At 46.4% G+C, this 21948-nt stretch overlaps 1 protein-coding gene across 3 annotated transcripts in view; it reads left to right on the top strand.

Annotated features, from left to right (window-relative positions):
* Positions 1–10729: 10729 nt before the first annotated feature.
* Positions 10730–21948, top strand: part of CCDC88C (coiled-coil and HOOK domain protein 88C) — a 132435-nt gene continuing 121216 nt past the window's right edge. Inside the window, exons 1-2 of one of the 3 annotated variants that reach the window (XR_013228565.1) lie at positions 10730–11205; positions 13255–13355. Coding sequence is in view for 2 of the 3 variants with exons in the window: in XM_077323495.1 (XP_077179610.1) it covers positions 11146–11205; positions 13255–13355 (161 nt within the window). In the remaining variant the exon portion in view is untranslated. The remainder of the gene's footprint in view (positions 11206–13254; positions 13356–21948) is intronic. The other 2 variants (XM_077323495.1, XM_077323496.1) reach the window with 2 other exon arrangements.

Here is a 21948-nt window from a genome sequence, read left to right as displayed (position 1 = left end):
GTTGGTTTGGATTCAGATTGTTGTAGGCGTGTCTGGGGGACCAGTGGATGCTATTTGGTCAGTCTGCTTCAACCAAATGCCTGGTGGAGGAGCTCCCTTTTACAATTGTTGGGAGTTCAGGAAGGGCTCTGATCTCTTCAGGGAGCTCATTCCACCAGGTGGGGGCCAGGACAAATAAAGCTCTGGCCCTGGTTGAAGTCCGACATGCTTCCTTGGGGCCAGGGATCCTCAGCCAGTTGGTGGTGGCAGAGCGTAGGACTCTTTTGCAGGCATAGGCAGGGGTACACTGGGCCCAGAATGCTAATGGCCTTGAAGATGGTCACCAAAACCTTAAGCGTGGATAATCTTATTAAATAGTCATTGATTTCTCCCATTTCACCTATTTGTGTAACAAATAATTCCTTTCTGCATTCAAAGGGCAATTTTCATTGTGTAAAACTGTACCATAGTGTGAGTTCTTAAAATGTACAGTTGTTCATGCTGCTGGGTGCGTTCCCTTGTCCTGTAAAGTGTCCTAATTCCTTCTGTGTCATCTCCCATATTCCACATAAGTGAATTATATGTAACAAAAATCACTGAATAGGAACATTTAGATGTAGCGATATAAAACATCCATCTGATCACAGCATTCTTAGAACTAGCAGCACTTCATAAAAATCTATGTTTCTCAATTCAAAGCAGGCCAATGCCATAGAGTGAGCTGATGCTGATGCGAATATTTCACTTCTGACCTTGCTTTTTCAAGTTTCAGTTCTGGTGGTCATTCTGGGTTGCATTTGGTTCTCAGCATACCATGCTTTCACAAATAAGAACACATGGAAGTCTCAGCACTGCATGATTTGAGTAATAGAGAAAATGTGATCATTACGGAAAATTCTGTCCGAGGGAAGGGCTTTGGATTTCTGGGAGGGGAGATGTGGGGTGGAGTGATCTGCATTAAAATTGGAAATTTAAACAAATGTTTTACCTGGTTTTCTAGCTGGTATATCCAGTGGTGTATGAGATGCATTGTCAGTCATATGTCTAAAGTGGAGGGTGTAGATTGTTTTTCAGTTGTTTCTGAGTTGACCCATGCATTTTTATGAATGGAATCTGTCATATTTAAACAACTGACTATCAGCGTATGGTAGCTGATACGGGCTCAGTAGAGGCTGACAAATGGGAAATTCTTGCGGCAACAACTTGAGTAGCAGTGTTACTATTTGTTTATTATATTTATATATATTTATTATATTTATATACCACCCTCCCCGGGGGCTTATTGAGAGGAATCCGAACCCACTTCCAGTTTTCAGTCTGCCCACCAACAAGACAACAGTCAGGAAGCTCAAAGGTATGTCCACATTATTTTCCTCCCTATCTCATAAAGGGATTAAAAACTTCCTTATTGAGAGTCACAAATCTCAGTGAGCGTATTTGGTTTTATTACTTTCTGATGATGATGATCTGTTGCTTCAATGAGCATCCCTTCAGATGTGGGACTGAGCAGCTGGAATCCCAGGATGAAATGTTGTCCTTCGTGTGAGAGGTAATAGTTCTGAATTATAAAACTGTTACTAAAGTATTATTTGGAACAAATCTTGATCTGTATAGAGTTTGCTTAATGGTGATACAAGAACCAGAGAACATTACATATTGCCACAGTAGGTTATTGTTTTTAATGAGCAAATAAGTAAGGCTTGAGTTCTGTGAATGGATTCCATGTGTGCCAGATCATTGTTTTTAATGGGCCCTTACACGAACAACTTTTAGAGGAAAAGAAAGCACACTCCATGGCAGAGACAGCTAGCAAATGTAGAACTTTGTAGCATCTAAGCCATTTGTGATCAAGGTTTATCCTCTATCACTTGTATCTACCATTTTCATTTAAAACATTTATATCCGGCTTTTCCCCCTAGTGGCCTATTGCACCGTTCCCCCCTCTTCCATTTTATCCTCACAACAGCTACTCTGTGAGTAGGTTGTGCTAAGACTGTGTAATGGGTTTAAGGCCACCAGGCAAACTTCCATGGCAGAGTGAGGATTTAAGTCTGGTTGTTCCACAACCCGATCTGATGCTGTAAACACTTTACCCTGCCACACCATCATATCAGTTGACTCTCATCCAGCTTTTTGTATCAAAGTATTAAGGAATAACATTGTCCACCCTTGATACTTTTGCTAAACTCTTGGTTTATCTCAGATCCACAGCAGTATTAATACAACTCTGGATATAATTCCCAGAATGTGTCAGATAAACCCATTTGTCAGTCTTCTATGGTCACTCTGATATGGACAAGGTTCTTGGGTTTATTAATACACCACCTTTCTCCCCTGTTGGAACCCCAAATGGTTTACGTGGTTCTCCTGCCCTCCATTTTACCCTCACAACAATGCTGTGAAGTAGGTTAGGCTGAGTGTGCGTTACTGGCCCAAGGTTGTGACTAATCTGCTTCCAATGCAGTATTTCAACCTGGGTCTTCCACCACCTGCAGGTTTATCACTGTAAGATTTTACTAGGTTTTAAGTAGCTGCTAGTGTAACCAGATTTCAGCATCCATCACTGGTAGAAGGGAATTTTTGAAGAATGTGGAAAGAAGCTATGATGAGTCTTTTATTCAATATTCTGGTTTTCACAAAAGATTATTACCAGGTACAGGCTTGTGTCTAACCTCCCATTTTTAGGCTTGATAGATAGTTCATCTTCCTGTGGCCCTTTTCAATCTGACTTCAAGGCTGGGTTTGGACCCAAACCAGCTTTATTTGCCCTAGAGGGTGATCTCTGTATGTATGAGGCAGTGCTTCTCTGTTAATCCTTTACATCTATCTCCAGCATTTGATGCTACTGACCATTATACTAGTGAACCATCTGACAACTGGATTAGAGGTTACAGGGACAGCCTTTCGATGGTTTGTTTCTTTTTAAAGAACACTTAGCATTTTTTCTAAGTTTGGAAAAGATAAGTGGTTCATCATTTTGCCATCTGAAATAAAGGAGTTCACCCAGGCTCTCTGTCCTTGTCTTCAGCCCTTTCTGCAGTCAGAAGTGATAGAATCCGTAGTTCCTCCCCATTCAGCTGCATCTCTAGACCAGACCATCTGCTGTGTTTCAGAATGTCAAGTTCCAGAAAGCCAGAAAATCTCCATCTCTACTATTTGGGTTGATATATTTTATTTGGCCATGTATTGTTTGTTTGTGGTATTGATTTGCTGCTTTTTCTCCCAGAATGGGAGAAAAGTAGCTCAAAACACACACACATTCCCAAATAACATAAAACAACCTGCTTAAATAGCCTTAGATAGATCTTATCAGAACTCAGGACTTAAGCAGGATTGGCCCTGGCTGGTATTTGAATTCAGGGGCAGGCAGGCAATGACAAACCGCCTCTGAACTTCTCTTGCCTTGAAAACCCTCTGGGGTCACCAAAAGTCAGCTGTATTTTGATTGCATTTCCCACCACTATACCAAAGCAAAATAAATGGATCATGGGCGGTCCTGATCAATTAAGCTGTTTAAGGCAGGCCCTAGGCTCTGAGCAAAAAGGCCAAGAGTCCTTTGGCTCCTACAGCAGATGCCGTGGATACTTTGACTCCTACCACAGATGCTTTAGGCTGATCCTGCATTGATCAGGGAGTTGGACTAGATAGCCTGTATGGCGCCTTCCAATTCTATTATTCTACCCTTTGGTGTGAACCTAAGAACTCATACCTCTGAACTCGTACCCAGGCATTATGTACCTGCAAAGAGAGGAAGACACACTCAGCTGGAAACAAGCTGCTGCTAGCTTGGTGCTAGTAAAATCCCTCCGCCACAAATAAAATGTATGCTCATGCACAATTAGCCACAGAGACTCCCCACCTTTGTTCAGTGCCAATAAAATTAGAACAGCGAGTAGATCTCTGATTGTGTGACATAGTTTTTCTGCCTTCAGACCCCCAACCAAACAGCTGATCCTGAGGATTTGGGATAATAAGAGAGCTTGAGTGGGAAATCTATGAAAATTGTGGAAGTCCCCCTCCCTATATGTACAGAATTGCCTTCCAGTCATGCTAGGGCTACTCTGGATCCCACACACAATCTGGTGTCTATAGATGGAATTATATTTTGCTTAGTGGGTGTTGTGAATAAACAGCTCCTGCTGCCATGTAAACAGGCAAGTAACAAAACTGAAGGTTTTCTTGTGACGGTGAACACAGAGAAATGGGGGAAGGGGTTGAACTTGGTCTATTCTCCTGCTTTCTGTTGTATCATATAACCTTGTGAACGCTGTCCTTCAGGAACTAGATTTGCAGACAACTCATGAATGAGAAAGCTTTGTTGATGCTTGGGGCTGTTGCTAGGAGACAGCTGGAGACAGGCTAAGCTTGCATTTTACAGTTGGCGTAAAGTATATTTGAAGCTGCCTTCACTTAGGAAATCTCCTGCTTATATTTTAGATTGGGGAGGGGGACATGCCTGAGAAAAAAGGGGAAGATCAGTGCTTTGTGTCTATTATCCTTTCAAGTTGTCCTTTGAACTGAAACCACTGTACTGAATCTTAAACAGAGGTCCTCTTAATTATTTTAACAAAATGAATTCATTAGGCTGATTTCAGCTCCAGAAACACACAAGAGGTGTCTACAGCATTTTATCGGTTTTGCCCAAAGAGAAACATTCCCAATGGGGTGGGACTTAGTGCTCTGTAAATATACTAAGATGGTATACTAAGATGATACACACCAAAAATAAATACAATTAATCTAACAACTTCAATGTTATTCAATGGTAAGGACCTGCTGTTGTCTATAGTCTAGGTCTTACTGAGTATCGAACGATGTACTATGTCATTGGAATTCTGTGACTGGAAACTTAGACATATAATTTGGTTACAGAAAAAAGCTGCCAGAGCCCAACATGAATGGGAGCTCTGATGCCAAGAAAGAGAAAGCTGCAGCCATTTCCCCAGTTGAAAATACTGCCCTCCCCCCAGCTACTTCTAAAACTCTGATATGGCAGAAAGATAAGTAGCCAGAGACTGGGAGGGGTTGCGGCTCAGTGGCTCTGCTTTGCATGCAGAAGGTCCCTGGTTCAGTCCCCAGCATTACCACTTTAAAAGTACACAATGCTGACCTTGATGATCCACTTCAGGATAAGGCAGCTTCATGTGGGACAATATCATGCCCGTGTTTCTCCCTGACCCATATAGCATAGCATAAAGCAACTGGGGGGAAAGAATGTTCAGCTAGTACCCCATCCCCCCCCATCACCCATTCCTTAGTATCATTATACTGACATCCCCTGGGCTGGATGAAATGCACCCGAGAGTGCTCAAAGAACTTTCTGGAGAACTTGCACAACCCTTGTCCATCATCTTTGGGACCTCTTTAATGACTGGAGATGTCCCGGAGGACTAGAAGAGAGCAAATGTTATTCCGATCTTCAAAAAGGGAGGAAGGATGACCCAGGAAACTACAGACCAGTGAGCCTGACCTCTGTTGTAGGGAAGATAATGCAGATATTAAACGGAGTGATCTGCAAACATCTGGCAGGAGCTCATGGGAATTGTAGTCCATGAACATCTGGAGGACCACAGGTTGACTATCCCTGGCCTAGGGCATCCAAGTCATGGCTCTGTCATTGTAAATTAGAATTATGTGGCTTATTTCTTCAAGCATTTTCTCCCACCCCCAAACCTGAAGTTTTACATATATTGGATGGTTTGGTACCTGGCACCACCACTGGCTTTGAGTAACAGAAATCAGAAGGCCTTGGAGAACTGTTATCCACAGATCAAGTTGTTTCAACTAACGCCTTGCAGCTTAAGTTTGCTTCAGATTCACAGAACATGCCCAGTCTAAAACCCAGAAGTCCCTTCAGTACTTGGAAGCCTGCAAATCTGGGCATATCAATTTGGAAGTAAGGCCAATTGAACCGAAGTGGGGCTTACTTCCTAATGAACGAGCATAGTGCACGGACTAGGCCAGCCTCAAGGATCTAATGAGCACCAGCATGTCTCCCAGCAGCAGAACATTGGGTGCCATCATCTGAAAGTACTGCAGTGTACAATGTTGGGGTCTTATAACATCTCCCTTTGCAGTCCGGATATTTCTCTTGACTTCTTTCTGGCTGTTGTGGGAATAAGCACAAGGACCTTTCTCTCTCCTCCGCTAGTATTCCCATACTTTCAAGAGCGGTGAGGAAGGACTTTTTGGCCACATGAGAGGGGTGGGGAATCCAACATCTTTTGTCTGTGTATTGGGCTGCAGCGCACTGGCAAGGTTTGTTGCATTTATTGGGGGCAAGGATGTTTGTACGATCCTGTTCTCATAAGGCTGCCCAGAATCATATTATCTGCGTAGACACAAACCTTTAATTCCAGTAAACCCATGCAGAGTTGCTGAAACAAACCCTCTCATGTTCTATCACCTCTTTCCCCTCCCTGTTGTCATCTCCCTTGTCTCAAGCTTTGCCTCCTTGCAGCAGAGACCAGTCCTTCTAAACTCTACATACCCTGGGTGCATCTTCGGCCCTTTAGTTATATTATCATCATTAAGGCTGCAAGCAGTTGTGTAGTTCTGAGTACAATAAGGAAACATAAGGGAAACAGTATACAATTTCACACTTCCCAGACTTCAGTGTGAGAAGATTTAAACCATGTGGTGTTTCGAGATAATCCATTCCATATCCCTTATGACAATGGTTCTCAACCTGGGGGTTGGGACCCCTTTGGGGGTTGAACGGCCCTTTCAAAGGGGTCGGAGCAGGGCAAGCAGCTTAGCCGGGGGAGGGGGAGCACCATCCACACAACAGCCTTGCGGGGTAGATTGAGACAGAGTGCTCAGCTGTCTGGAGCAGCGGAAAGGAGCCAGATCAGAATGGTGGGACAGAGGCAGAACTGAACTAAGAAACCCCAGGGGGGAAAATTATATACAATCATGAACAATGGATCTTCACACCATTGGTCAGTTTTGGTTTAATTTATGTGAAAGAACACTTGCATAATTTTATGGTTGGGGGTCACCACAACATGAGGAACTGTATTAAAGGGTCACGGCATTAGGAAGGTTGAGAACCACCACCTTATGAGAAGGAATAGATTTCCTTGTTAAGCATCCTTAGCCACCAAGCAATGAAAAACCAAGCCTGCCTATTTTCCTTCTGTAATATGCAAGCGGTTAAGCCTATCTAATGCATAGGTCTACTATTGGAAACAGCAGGCAGAGAAAATTACCCAAACTTGGCCCCAGTTTGACTCTGCCCTAGACTTTTTGCAGCGGCATTAATAGCTGCACGTCTGCCTCAATCCATCAGTTAACATTTCTGTGGAGGCAGGGAGAAGGAGAAAACATCCAACACGTCAAGGTCAATGTTTTAAAGAATAAAAACGTGGTTTGTGGCTGGGTCGCTGCTTAAGCAGGAGGTGTTTCCCAGTGCTCCCACTGCAGTGATTTATTTCTGTGTCACTTGTGGTATCAGCACAGGCATATTTGTTCAGTTTTAGAACTCTAGTTTTCCATGGTCACCAGAGCATGTTTCATACTAAATGTGAATTGCCTTTGGGAAGTCGCTAGATGGCGTGCTCATGCTTGAACTGCAGAGTCACTCGGGGTGACTGGAGGTGCCTTTTCTCCAGACTTGCACCTGACTTGAGCTAGGAATAATTGTATCCAGAGCCCAGCAGGCCTGTATGAGCTCTACACATTGAACAGTATTTAAAACAACACTCTCCAACAGTTGCTCGTAGCTACCCAGATCCTTCCAGTCATAAGGAGATTCTGTACCCGTTTAAAGGACACAGGTCTGGATTTCTGTACTGCTTTAAAAGAACTTCCAGTTGAAGACTTTATTGCTTCTTCAAGGGCAAACTGTGGAATCTTGCAAATCAAAGCGGGGAATAAAGCTGTTAATTGACTTATTCAGTTCTTAAATGGGGCTGTGGTCCTTTGAAGTCGATGTATGTGCTTTTAATAATCCCCTTGTATCAATACACATAGATGTTTTGCATGTGGCAGAGTTTCTTCTGTGATGTCTAACCCTGAAAAGTACGTATAAGGAGGGTGTGTGTGTGTGTGTTACCAGGACTATGATACTGGAGAGAAAAGAGAGGGATTAATCCTCTTCCTTAATTGAAAACAGAAACTCTGGGTTGGGTTATACCCTAGTTGGGAAAAACAGCTGAATGTGCATTTTGTGGAGGTAGTTTTTTCCCTTTCCTTGGGCTAGAAGTCACTGGGGGGGGGGGTCACTGTTGATTCAGGGAAAGTGCAGGTGAAAGAGGTCTCCACAGCCCCATTTCAAATGTTGCCCCACCCTGTGCACTGCTTTTTAGAACCCAAGTACAATCCAGCATTTTCTGTAGGTTGGAGAGCGGGTGGGGAGAGAGATACTTGAGCCAAGTTCATTTTAGGCTGTAAGAAAGCACTCAACACATTATCAATAGAGACCAGTAGAGAATCATTGAAGGGTTTACATGGTGAAGTCTGTACCAAGCTAGGGCTATTGAAACAGGAAAAGCCAGCTTGGTTTAGTGGTTAAGAGGGGTGGCTTCCAATCTGGAGAGCTGGGTTTGATTCCCTGCTCCTCTACATGCAGCCAGCTGGGTCACTGGGGGCTAGTCACGGCACTGATGAAGCTGTTCTCACAGAGGAGTTTCTCCCAGAGCTCTCTTGACCCTACTTACCAGACAGGGTGTCTATTGTGGGACGAGGAAGAGAAGGCGGTTGTGAACCTGACTCCTTCAAGTAAAGAAAAGCGGTGTATAGAAACCAACTCTTCTTTCTGTTTGGCTGACCTAGTCTTCTGGGAGTCTGTTGAATAAGGTTCTTCTGCCTCAGTAACGTATCTTCTACCCATTCAGGCCTAACGTCTTGAAAGGAGTGGGTATATTTAGTATTGATCAACCAATTGCTTCATTCAAGATTTAGAATCATAGAATCACAGAACCATAGAGTTGGAAGGGGCCATGCAGGCCATCTAGTCCAACCCCCTGCTCAATGCAGGATCAGCCCTAAACATCCAAGAAAAGTGTGTATCCAACCTTTGCTTGAAGACTGCCAGTGAGGGGGAGCTCACCACCTCCTTAGGCAGCCTATTCCACTGCTGAACTACTCTGTGAAAAAATTTTTCCTGATAATTTGTTGGTGTAGGGTTTTCAAGATGAGACGGCATACCATTGTCTGCTCTTGAGTAGTGACCCGGTGCTTCTGTGGTCGTCTCCCACCCAAGTACTAACCAGGGCCAACCTTGTTTAGCTTCTGAGATCAGGGACAGTCATACTAGCCCGGGACATCCCAGTTCCAGCATGCAATAGGTTAGACCAGCCTTTCTCAGCTTTTTTACCATTGAGAAACATTCTCCAGGCTTTGAGATCCCCCAAAAGTGGTGCAATTGTGCAGAATGTGGTTGGGAAGCATAGCTGTGTACATGCCCACCTGGGGACCCTCTCCTTCCCACCCCTCCAGGCCCATCATTGGCCATTTCAGGAGGGGGGGGATGGACAGATCAACATGACCATATATGGTCATATCACCTGACAAATGTTTAACAAAATGTTTTAAAATATAAGAAATCAATTAACTCCCACCCATTCAGGAAATTGTTCCAGCACTTTCAAGTACCACCCCCCCCCCCAATAAAAACACCCACTTTTAAACACAGGCAACCAATGGATCTTCCTGCCAGTGGATGCTGTTTGGTCACTTTCGTTTTAAACTGAATGGATCCAGCAGATGGGATGTAGCTGTGCCTTGGTCTGCCCAGATCCTGCAAGCTCTGTCCTCAGCAGATCTACAGACACAACAGGATTCTATTACAGCTTGTAGCACTGGTTTAAACAATTATTGATTTGGGACTGCCTCTTCTCAGGAACAAACCTGGGATGTGGCGAGGCAAATTCAGTCCTCTTGCTTCCTAAAGCATGACAGAAATATTTCTGTAATTCTTTTTTTGTATTTACATTTCTCTTCTAACTGGGGGAAAAATAAAAGATCTTGATCTCAGAAGAGCACATCCTCCACAGTAAGTGGGGGGATACCCCAAAAAGCTGTGGGCAGGAGTTGCCCTGTGGGATACTGGTCTTCCTCCTCAGGCCTCCTGGCTAAATTATGCCCAGGACTCTGGAGCTGAATCTTGCATGTATCCAAAGGGTCCCTTGCCCAGCCCTCTTTTGTGATTTTGGAAGTTTTTTTGGCACGAGTTCATGTTTAAACACAATGGGAAAGCCTCGCGTTCGAGTCATGTTAGCAAAGGCTATTAGCACAGAAGAAAAACATCCTGTGGATGGGGGGGGCGGGGGGGGAAACGAGCCCTCCCCCCACCCCCTTCGGGAGCCCTTCATTGGGCACCATTGTTTTCGGGTGAGGCGAGAGCCCGCAGTTTCCCACCAGGCTGCCAACTGCAGCCTCCTGCCGACCATCCGCCTCCCCTCCCGCCCCATAGGCCTCGCTGGGGTGAGGCGGCCCAGTGGTTAGAGCCACCAGCACCACCAACTTCTGCGGGCCACTTGCGGTCGCCCCCTCCGTCCCTCCCTCGTCCTTTGCCACAACCAACCTCGTTCAAAGGGGGGGCGGTTTTTAAAAAACCTCCCCTCACACACGCGCGCGCGCAATGGCCGCACTCTGCGCGGCTCCCTTTCGCCCCGCGCGTAAAAAGAGGGCGCGTTTTCGCCCCGGGCACGCCGCCCTGCTGCCACCGCCGAGGGCGTCGCCCCCCCCCCCCAGCCGCCTCGCGAGGCCGGTCGCTCGGGTGTGCTCGAGGGCCTGGAGCGCCCCCAGCGGAGCTGCCTCGGGGCCGCCCGCTTCGCTTCCCCAAGCGGCAGAAAACTTTCCCCTCGCGCTGGGGCCCTGGCGGTGCCGGCGGCTCTGTCCGCGCCTTGCTTCGCCCGGCAGCGGCAGCAGCAGCAGGTTGCCGGCGAGGCGCGCCAACCTCGAGGAGGGGCCCGCGCTCGCTTGGCCAGGCGAGGCAGCGCGGCAGGCAGGCAGGCAGGCAGGGGAGCTTGCCCGGTGTCCCTTCCCGCCCGGGCCGCGGGGGAGGAGGGCGAGGGCGAGGGGAGGGCGAGGAGATGAGCCTCGCATTGTTCCCGTCCTAGGCGGCTCCTGCCGGGCCATGGGCTCCGCGCCTTTGTTCCCCGCCTGAGCCAGCCGTCCCGCCAGCAGCCGAGCCCCGCGCCGGCCCTTCTCGCCGCAGCCATGGAGGTGACCATTTCCGAACTCCTCGAGCTCTTTCTGCAGAGCCCCTTGGTGACCTGGGTGAGTGGGCCGCCGCCGCGCGCGTGGAGGGGGGGGGACCGCTCGGGCAAGGAAGCCGCACATGGAGGGGGGCGTCCCTTCCCCTCCCCCGATGGGGGTCCCCACCCAGACAAACTTCCGGGGGGGGGAATCAGGGGCTCTGCTCCTGGAAAGTGCCCGGCGCACCTGGCGGCCGCCTTCGAAGGGGCGAGCGGAGCGTCGTGGGGTGCCTGGAGTCGCGGGGGAGGGGGGCCGGCTTTTCTTGCTCGGGACCCGCTTCCTCGGCGTTGCCTACGGGCAGGTCTGCTTGTGCCGCCGGGGCTGCTGGAGCCAGCTGCAGGAAGAAGGGCCGTCGGGGACAGGGCTCGCGCTCTGTGCAGACAGAGAGAGAGGGAGACCTCCATGACTCTCCGGCTGGCTCGGCCGCCTGCTGCAGCAGGGTGCTGATGCCTCGTGCGCCGGTCGCCTGTCCGCCCTGGCAGACACCCCGGCACGCCGGAAACGCCGTCTCTGAGAAGCGAGCAAGCGCTGGAGCCTGCCTCGGATGCTTCCGAGGGGGCCAGGTGTTGCTTCGTAAGAGGCAGGATGCCGCCCGGGACGCAGCTCCTGCCCGTAGCCCGTGTGCACGTGGCGGGGGTGGCTGCAGGTGCCCGGCGAGTGTGCTGCTGGGGGTTTCTTGCACTTCGGGCATATCATGTGGCCTCGTGGGACTTTTTAACCCAACGGCTGAGCCGGGGATTGTGAAGAGGTTGCCCTCGTGCTTCCCTGAAGGGCAAAGAGACCGATTTGTACCCCCTTGTTTTTGACACCATCCGTCTAGGCAGGTCAATATCATGCAGTGTGGTAAAGAGGCAGTGAATAGGACCTGCTGTTGTTCCCTAGGAACCTGACATCGGTTCATGTGTTTTATGCTCCTGTGGAAATCAATGGGACTGAAAAATGCTCAGTGCAGCTTGGATTGTGCCCAAATGTCAATCAGTCCATCTTTTTCGACTGAAGTGCTCCCCCCCCCAAAAAAAACAAAAAAACAAATTCAGTATAGACCAACCTATAGCTGTAAGGAAACCATGTAAGCAGGCAGAGTGCCTCATGCCCTGCAGGTAATTATGCCTAGGTATTTCCAGAGGCATTTCTAGCAGGGGAGGAAGTGGGGGCAGTCTTGCTGGCTTCCTGATTGTGGCGGAAGACCATTGGAGCTGAGCTTTTTAATCTCCTCTGCTTCACAGGCACTTAAGCCCGCATGTGTTTGCTTTGTTTGTTGAAATTGCATTATTTATATTTCACCTTGAAATATGGAAATTGTTTAAAGCCGTTTTAGGTCTCTGTGGAAAGATAACAATATCATGGTGCCCTAATTTTGGAACTAATTAATTAATCAGTGATGTTATGACACTGAGTTTCAGGAATTCCTTCCCCTCAGAGTTTTCCTGGTACCAAATGTGTTGTTTTACAGATGCCAGGCTTGTTTCCCTTTGCCTTGAAATATTCCACTGCTCCAGGTTTTAAGTGTTCTGTGATTTTTTTAGGTTTTTTTTTTTATTATCGCTTAGCTACTTTCTAAGTGGTTTCATTCTTGATCCGTTATACAGCTTAGGTTTTTGGTTTTCTGTTCCTGCCCTGCTTGATCTTAGCCAAAAGGCAGAGAACATTGTATCCATGTGTTCTACTGCAGGGGCAGTCAACCTGTGGTCCTCCAGGTGTTCACGGACTACAATTCCCATGACCCCCTGCCAGCAAATGCACAGGTTGACTACCCCTGTTCTACTGGACGCACGTAACCCTTTTGATAATGTTTTATTTTGGCAGTGGGGACATACTTAAAAATGGTTTATCAGTGAAAGGAAATCTGGTTGTCTTATAGTGCTGTAAGCCTTTTTCAAACAAAGTGGGTGGATCAGCTTGCAAGCAGAAATTATGTCGTTTGGAAGAATCTGCGACTTGGCTCGCTACTATGATGTTAGAAATTATGGCTAATTCTTCTGTGGCCACCATCCAGGTTTTCATCCAGTTTTGCTCTTGTGGCATTTTTTTATAAGTGCGTCTGTCTAAAATAAATTTTCTTTCTGGCAGGTGAAGACGTTTGGACCATTAGGAAATGAAAATGGAGAGAAACTGGCAATGTACATGGATCTAGTCGATGGAGTCTTCCTGAACAAGATAATGCTGCAAGTGTAAGTTACAATGAAAAGGAAGCAAAAGGAAATGGGGTTATTTATTGGTTTGCTTACTTTGTTTAAAGCTTTCCTTACGGAGATTCCAGGTTATTTACAAAATATACAAATTAGCTGATCTGCAATAAGCAGTGCAATAGGACTGGGAGTACAGAATTGGGAAACATTGTAAACAAAGCAAACAAACTCAAGCCTAAGGCGTGAAATGCCATAATGCAGAAAGTGAGTTGCAGAAGTATAAGACAACACAGTAAAAGCAGGGTGATGCATACAGTAAGCATTGCCAATAGACTTCCATTATACAAGTGTCCTCCTGAACTGTTCCATTATATAGCAGCCCTTGAGTTATGCTATGGTACAATGGAAACACTTCTGTTGGGAATCAGTGTGGTTGACCAGACCCATTTTTGTTTTGTTTACCTCCTGGAATATTGTGTGTTGCCTTTAATTTGTGACTGACGCTAAGGGTTCATTTGTCTGTCCTATCAGTGATTGGCATTCACAACAGTTATTGGTGTTCACAGCTGCTAGGGAACAGGAACAACTTGGAGAGCCCACATCCAGCCAGTACTGAGGCAGCTGAATTGGTTGACAATTGCTAACGGATCAGGTTTAAGGTTCTGGTTTTGACCTTTAAGGCCATTTGCAGTCTGGGCCCAATGTGTTTGAGGGTCTGTCTTACTCCCTATGCTCCCCACAGGGCTCTGTGGGGTCTAATTGGTTGTAGGTCCTTGGCCTGCGTGCGGTTCACCTGGTCTCGACCAGGGTCAGGGCCTTTTCGGCCTTGGCCCCTGCCTGAGGGAATGAACTCCCGGAAGAACTAAGGTCCCTGCAGGAACTAAACCAGTTCCACAGGGCCTGTAAGATGGATCTCTTCTGCCAGGTGTTTGGTTGAGGCTGGGCTGGGGGAAGATCAGCACTCTTCCCCTCTCACAGTATTGACATCTACTCTGGCAGTGGCAGATGTTAGTTGGGCTTGGATTATCAGAGTTGGGATGTGTGTGTGGGAAGGGTAATTTAGTTGTTGCTTTATTATTTTATTTTATTTGAATGTTGTAAGCTGCCGCAAACCAGCTGGTCTGTGTGTGGCGGCCTATAAGCCTAATTATGGATAAATAAATATTTTAAATAGTATTTTTGGATAAAGTTGACCTGCTAAGATCATGTTGTTGTGAAGGTCTTAAAGGGAAGCTCCAAAAAAAAGAGCCTTGCAGGTAAGGCTCTTGTGAGAAAAGGGTAGGAAATATCCCCACCTGGGTCCTTGGTATTTGTTTCTGATAATATGCCAAGTTCTAGACTGGATGGCATCACCAAGATGCTGAGGATCTGCAGTGTCTGTTAGCATTTCTCTCTACGTGCTGCTTTTTAAAAAAGAAACGGCTTCTTAGGTGGAATAATTCTGTGTAGATTGACTTTAATCAATAAATAAATATTTCATATACTGTGTCTGTTAGCCTAGTAGAAGAAAGGGAAACAGTGCAACTGAAATCTGGCAACTTTATTGGGGAATAATCAAGTATAGGTGAGATTGTCCGTTACAGGCAGGGATCTCCCTAGAAGTTAACCCAAATTCATCATGGAGAGAGGGAGGGAAGGAAGGTGGAGTCTGGGGAAATGTTAGTTTGCATATAGGCTGTCTCCCCCTCACACATACTTAAACCCAGACAGACCACATCCCTTCCTGTTGCTGAGAGTTCGACAGGAGCAAAGTTTTGTGTGATTGGCTGAAATGAAAATGTCTTTTGAAGAGGACACTTCAGTGGAATATGCCTTGGCCCTCTAGTTTTTAAAGACTCAGCTTTGCTGTTGTTTCTTTTTAAGGTTTAATGTTGTCTTACATCTAATGCATATTTTCACAGCTTTCTTGGAGGTGCAGAGTTAGCCAAATGTGAAACTTGTTTGAAGCTGCTGGGGCACCTTAATAGAGGAGTTGGTTTTCTTTTTCCTTTTAGGGACTTTCTTCTTCCTTCCTAGGCAGCCTTGGCAGGGTGCCTAGCTGTGCCTCCGGATCAATGAAATTAAAACCTTTTCTCCAGAGGGGCAGAGTCTGTTTAGCAAGGGACCCAAACTCTGGCATTTGGGTCTGTTCAGCCTAGCCTTGCTGAGAAGGTGAACTGTGACCTTCCCTCTTTACTGACTGATTCCTTTAGGCAGCTACTGCCTGTAAATCAGAGAAGGATTATTCTTTTCCACTCCCCTCACAATGCAGCCTTTTTGGCTCTCAGGCCGGGGTAAGAACTGTCCTTTTAAAGTATTTGGTTCAGTGACTTGTGCTGAACCGTTGCCAGATTTGATAGCTTATTTCGTGGCTTGTTGAGGTTCTGTCGGCGTATGACTGAACCTTTCTCTTTACCGTTTTTTATTTAGTTACTGTTTATTTAGTTACTATTTTTGTTTAAAGCCTATATATACCATCTCTCCAGAACACGTGCCTCAGAAGACTCACAGAATAATGTTAAAAAAAAAAAAAGGAAAATTCAGAAACCAGCTCAGAGTGTAAAACTTATAAAAACTACATATGTCAGCAGAAGTGACCACAAACAACAGCAGGATAAAGTGACCAGGAAGGATCAGGCACTAGAAGAACTCCAGGCACTGAATCCATTAGAAAGTCTTGGCTCTTAGTGAAATCTGCAGAACAAACTTTGAATCCAGTGGACCCCCGAAGACCAACATGCACTTTCAGAAATTTGAACATTCTTCAGTTGTATCTGCATTGAGCTTTAGTTTAGTGGCCCTCATTCAGCTTTACTATGTATAGTTCATTCGTAGCCTCACATACCTTAGATCAGTGGTCCCCAACCCCCGGTCCGAGGACCGGTTCAGGTCCGTAGATCACTGGGTACTGGGCTGCGGCTCCTCCTTGTCCTCCTCCTCGGGGGCTGCCCTGCCACTCTGCTGCCCACTCACTTTTGATGCTCTCCGGTGGATGCCATGTTTGGGGCTCCCCCTTGGCATGGCACTGTGCAGCTACTGCTGTCAGCGCCCCCCAGTGGGCGGCGGGAAGTCAGGGGTGCTGGCGGGAAAGCAAGAAGAGCGACGTCCCTCGGCAAAAGACTATCCTCCCCCCCCCCTCCGGGCCTCAGTAAAATTGTCAAGCTTTGACCAGGCCCCGGTGATAAAAAGGTTGGGGACCACTGCCTTAGATCAGATTCAAGTGGGTAGCCATGTTGGCCTGAAGTAGCACAACAAATTCAGAGTCCAGTAGCACCTTTAAAACCAACAAAGATTTATTCAAGGCGTGAGTTTTCGAGTGCAAGCACTCCCTCCTCAGACTAAGAACTACCATCATGAGAATGGGAATATAGAGCAAAAATGAATTCTGTTAAATTAGTAAACTGTGTCACAACATCCAAATGCAGCCATATACTTAGTTCTTAGCCTGAGGAAGAGTGCTTGCACTCGAAAGCTTACTTACGCCTTGAATAAATATTTGTTGGTTTTAAAGGTGCTACTGGACTTTGAATTTGTTTTACCTTAGATCGTGCTTTCTCATGAAACCTCAGTCAACAAGATGGACCTCAGTCAACAAGATGGGGCATTCAGTATTCAATGAAATAGTATTTGGCTTGTAGAATCAACCAGAAGTCTAAAAACAGAAGTATAAATGTATGTCTACATGATACATTAAATGATGCAACATGACACTATAGGATCCCACAGGAAAGTTGTCGAGATGGGCACCAACTGGGAAAACCTGAACAAGAACCCAACAGGTCTGCCAAACTGGTTCAAGAAGCTTGGGATGCAGAGGGCAGCTCTCCAAGGTCCTAGACACCCCAAAATTGCAGAGTGACGCCAGTTGATTTCTCCCTTACTTGCCCATCAAGTTTGTTGTAGATTGGGCTTGGGGAGGTCTACGTTATGAACACCCAAACAAGGTGCCCCTCGGAAAGTGCTTTTGGGGGAGATGTAAGGCACGTGGTCTGAAATATTTAGAACAGGTCCTGTCTGAGCTACAAGCAACAGGCTCATTGCAGACCTCACCAGGTTGCCCCCCTCCCCTACATGCTGTACAAGTTACATGCCTTTTGCATTTGAGGATCCAAGTTACGAATACCCAAGCAAAGTGCTCCCATGAAAGTGCTTTTCCAGGAGATGTCAGGTTCAGGTACCTGCCTTGTGTGAGCTGAAGTCTTCAAACTCGTGATAGACTTCCCTCAGATGCCTGCCATATATACCTTGACTTGGGGGGGGGGGGAGTTCTAAGTTACAGCTTGCCAAAGAAGGTACCCCCAGGAAAGTTCTTTCTGGGAAAACGTTGCCCAGTGTGCATTCTGGGCCATATGAAGGACAAGACGGACCCTCTGTGACTTCATAGAGGGGAGGTGTCAAACTTGCAGCAGACCTCTCCTTGTTGGATGACACCCCTCCCCCCGGGCATGCAGGCCCACCACTATTGCCAGCACTGTGGCAAATGGACATGTTGAATCCTGCTGAGAGGTCTAGTATCGCAAGTAATGCTGACTTGCCCCGGTCCAATGCTGACTTGCTCCGGAGGTCATCCATCCGGGTCACTAGCGCTGTTTCTACAACTCAACTATTATCTTCCAGGGTGATAAAGTGTGAACTTAAATCCTACTCCACGCCACAGCCTTCTATAATTGCAGACCTTACCGAAGGGGAGTCATTCTATTACTATCAGGACCTTTCCCCCCCACTTGCATCTGTAAAATGGGAACCAATAGCTGCTCACAGTGTTGTTGCCCGGCTGACGAAAAATAAGTGTTAAAGAAAACACTGCAGACTGGAGTCTTTTTTATAACCCACCCCTAAGACCGCTGACAGAGTTCCCACATAGTCTGTCACCCTCTGCAGCTGTACCATCTCCAATGTGGATCTGACCCTGAGATCTCCCTGAGCTCAGGAAGGTGCTTCTCTCCTGGCTTTCCACAAACCGTGAAAACTAAATTATTCAAGAGGACTTTTCTATGGAAGCAACAGGGTATCACTATACAACAGGCATCATGCAGTTACCCTGATGAATTATTGGGTACTATGGTTTTCACTGTGTAGGGATTGGTATGAATAGCGGGATGAGGCAACCTTGTGCTGGATTCTGGCAAGATCAGGGCTCAGGAGGCAACATCCGACACGCATGTGGTCTCAGAAGAAATCTTCAGGTTTGGGGGCACAGCTAGGAAAACAAAACCTGCCCAGGAACCTCTGATGCAAAAATGCCAGAAAACATTGTGTGTGGGGGGGTAATTCTCTTCGATTGACCTACCTCACAGGGTTATTGAGAGGATAAAATGGAGGAAGGGAGCAGCCCTAGACACCTTGGAGTAAAGTTGGAATAAAATGTATTAAAAAGTAGGGTAATTAACCCATTTGAAAGGGAATTTTAGAGCAGGTAGACATAAGTCTGTGTTGTGCAGGTTTCTGATACTATATTAACTGAAGGAGCCAGCTTGGTGGTGTGGTTAGGAGTGGCAACCTGGAATCTGGAATACTGGGTTTGATTCCTCGCTTCTCCCAACAGCAGCCAACCCTCTCAGCCCCACCTACTGCACAGGAGAGAAAAAGCACAGGCAATTGTAAGCTGCTTTGAGACTCCTGGTAGTAAAAAGCAGGGTACAAAACCAGCACTCTGGAATCCAGAAGCTCTGTTGGCATTGGGCAGATTTTTGCTAATGTGGTACCAAATTTTCCATTAGTATGGTTTTTAAAATAATGTTGGGCAGCATTTCTATCCCCTCCTGAGCTAAGGAACATGTCTGAGTATGTTTATTTCCTACAGTCAGTTTGGAGAGCTATTTTAATCTCGTCAATCTAACCTGCTAGAATCACGTTTCCTGTTCAAGAGCTATTTTTGCCCAGTTTACTTTTGATAGCTGGGCAGGGGTGGATAGTCTCGGAGGCTCTGTGGGTAATGTTGTGCACTGTGGTTGGCTGAGACTATGAAGAGCCTGGTGGTAGCTTTGTGCGCAAGATATTCTTGTAGGTTGCCCAGCTGCGGTGAGAATGATGAGTTTGCCCATCTGGTGATCAAAAGTGCTGTCAATCCACAGCTGACTCATGGCAAACTTGTGGGGTGTGCAAGGGAAGGGACATTCACAGGTGGTTTGTCATTGCTAGCCTCTGCATCTCAGATCCCCCTTGACTTGGCATCTTGGCAGAAGCAGTTTATTGAAGTAGTGATAAGAAACTGATGATTATTCTTGCTGAAACTGATTTGATAAACAATACATCCTTATCCATGGCTCCTCTATATATTTGTGAAACAGCCTGGGGAGGGGGGTGGAACGTGTCCAGCGGTCTAAGTTGGAATAGGGCCAATCAGGGTGCAGCCAGCAAAGCTGCCCCTGCAGCTCCTGCCCTCCGTCCCTGGACTTTAGCTTCTTTGCTCTCAGACATGCCTCAGTGCGTGGAGCCAGCAGCAGGTAAGGGCAGAGGGCTCTGGGCAAAGGGTCATGGTGAAGGACCTGCTAACGAGGACTTCCTGGCCTGCTAGGCTGGGCCTGCTAACGAGGGCCTCTTGGCCTGCTAAGCAGGGCCTGCTAACGAGGGCCTCCCTGCCTGCTGACTGCCTGCTAAAGAGCTCTCTCCCGGCCCCGCTAACAAACTGGCCAGCTACCGCCTGCCCCACTTGATCTGGCTGCAAGTTGCGGCCCAAAGCCAGGGGCCAGGGATCAGGGGAGGGGACCCTGAAGCTAGTTGGTCAATATAACCCCAGCAGACCTAAACACGTCCCAACTGAAGAAAGTGAGACTTCCCTTTTTTCCAAGGAAAAGGCGGGCTCCTCCATTTAGCATGGATAGTGGTAGAGTACCCTTGTACCCAGGTGCACAGTACAAGGCCAGGCTCACCAGATAATACCCATGAATACCCTTCCCCCATGAGTCAATTCTCCCTAAAGGAATTTAGCAATTAGACTACACAGGTGAAGCAAAACAATACAAATGGTTACAAAGAGCTGGAGGCGGCTTCTCAGACCCACTGCCCATTCCCCACAAATGACCATACATTGATAGCTGGCACTGCTGTTATTGATACCTCATTGATACTTATTGACACCTTGTTGATATTTATCACTATCCCTAACATCCACGGCTGGAGGCTGACAAACAGGCTAATCCTGACATTGTGTAGCTATCCTAGACTTTACAGGGTATTACACAGGGGTTAATTGTCATGGCTTGCACATATGTTTGAGCTTATGGGAGGGAGGTAATCAATGAATTTTATCAATAAATGCTTCAACGCAATTTATCTAGTTAATAAGGCTTCAGAACTTACAGTGAATTCAGAGCTGGAAGTTTGCTTCCAGTCATTTCCCTGCTCCCCCAGCAATTTCCAAAATGACACAGCTATAGACCATGGTAAAAGCCTAACAGTGGGTCCCTGCCTCAGTATGGCCCTGATAATTGGTCCAAAAGACCGGATTTTAGTGTTTAATCTTTTGTCAGTGTTTTCTTCACCCTCAGTTGACAATTCACACCCATGCTATAAATACTAAAACTCTCCTTTTACCACCTTCTGAATGTAGTTCGATAAACAAAGTTCTCAGATTACTGGAGACCACTTTGCTTATAGGCCTTGGGAAAAATGCACTGGGACAGATTGGAATAGTGATATCTAGTCTCTTAAACAATTTATTTTCTGTGAAGGCAAAGCTGTGCCCCAACTATTATTGTGGGTGGAGTGATGCTTAAAGTATTGGACTAGGACTGGGAAGCTACAAGATCAATTCCATGTTTGAATGATTTCGGGGGTGGGGGAGGGGGAATAAAACATACCGTTGACACAGTCCCATCCGCAACTAAAGTTGAGGGGATATATATATCAGTACAAACCTCCTGTTTTAAAATAAACCCAGTGTTTCAATTCCACATTTCGCCATGAAGGTTATAGTTGTCTTAGGCAGTTAGTTTCTCTCAGCCCAACCTACTTCACAGGGTTGTTGTGCAGGGAGGATCATGAATGCCACCTTATGCTCCTTGGTGGAAAAACAGTATAAAAATGTGGCCCATAGTAATACGAAGAAGGTGACTATGGAGAAGTCATTCTCCTGGTCATCCCTGAACAAAAAAAAAAATACTATTTCACACTGTCATTTCTCTGGAATTGATGGTCATAGTGAGAATAGCCCTCTAGCTCAGTGGACTTAAACCATTTAAATCTTTGGAATTCCCTTCTCCACAGTTGAATGCTGGTTCCTCTTTTTTTCTTTCAGCTATCAGGCTGAGGCCTTCCTAAAACTTTGGTGTGAATTCTTATGTAGGCCTCTATGTGTGCACTCTGGTTTTAACAGTGTTTCTGGCTTAGTTTTTATTTGGTGGTGTGCTGCTTTAATGAGTGGTTTTGAGTTTTTATTAAGTATCTTAATATGATATGACCTTGAAGGCCTACAGCTGACTCTGGGCGGGAAGCATTTTACACAAAGATTATCCATATTCATGGAAGATTAGGCAGATCATTTTAAAAATGTGTTCAGAGACAGAATGCCTTTCCTACAGGAGGATGGGTGTGACTCTAGCACACTCTGTTAGAGAGTCAATGTTGTCGAAAGATCTTTGATCTAAGCCAGCAAGATTATTCTCATATAGTGCTTTTCAAAGAGTACTTGGGCACATATTCACCCAATCAAGAG

The sequence above is a fragment of the Paroedura picta genome, chromosome 2 (genome assembly GCF_049243985.1).
Source record: "Paroedura picta isolate Pp20150507F chromosome 2, Ppicta_v3.0, whole genome shotgun sequence".
Classification (NCBI taxonomy): Eukaryota; Metazoa; Chordata; class Lepidosauria; order Squamata; family Gekkonidae; genus Paroedura; species Paroedura picta.
The sequence above is the reverse complement of the archived record's forward strand: the minus strand, read 5'-3'. Positions and strand labels throughout refer to the sequence as shown.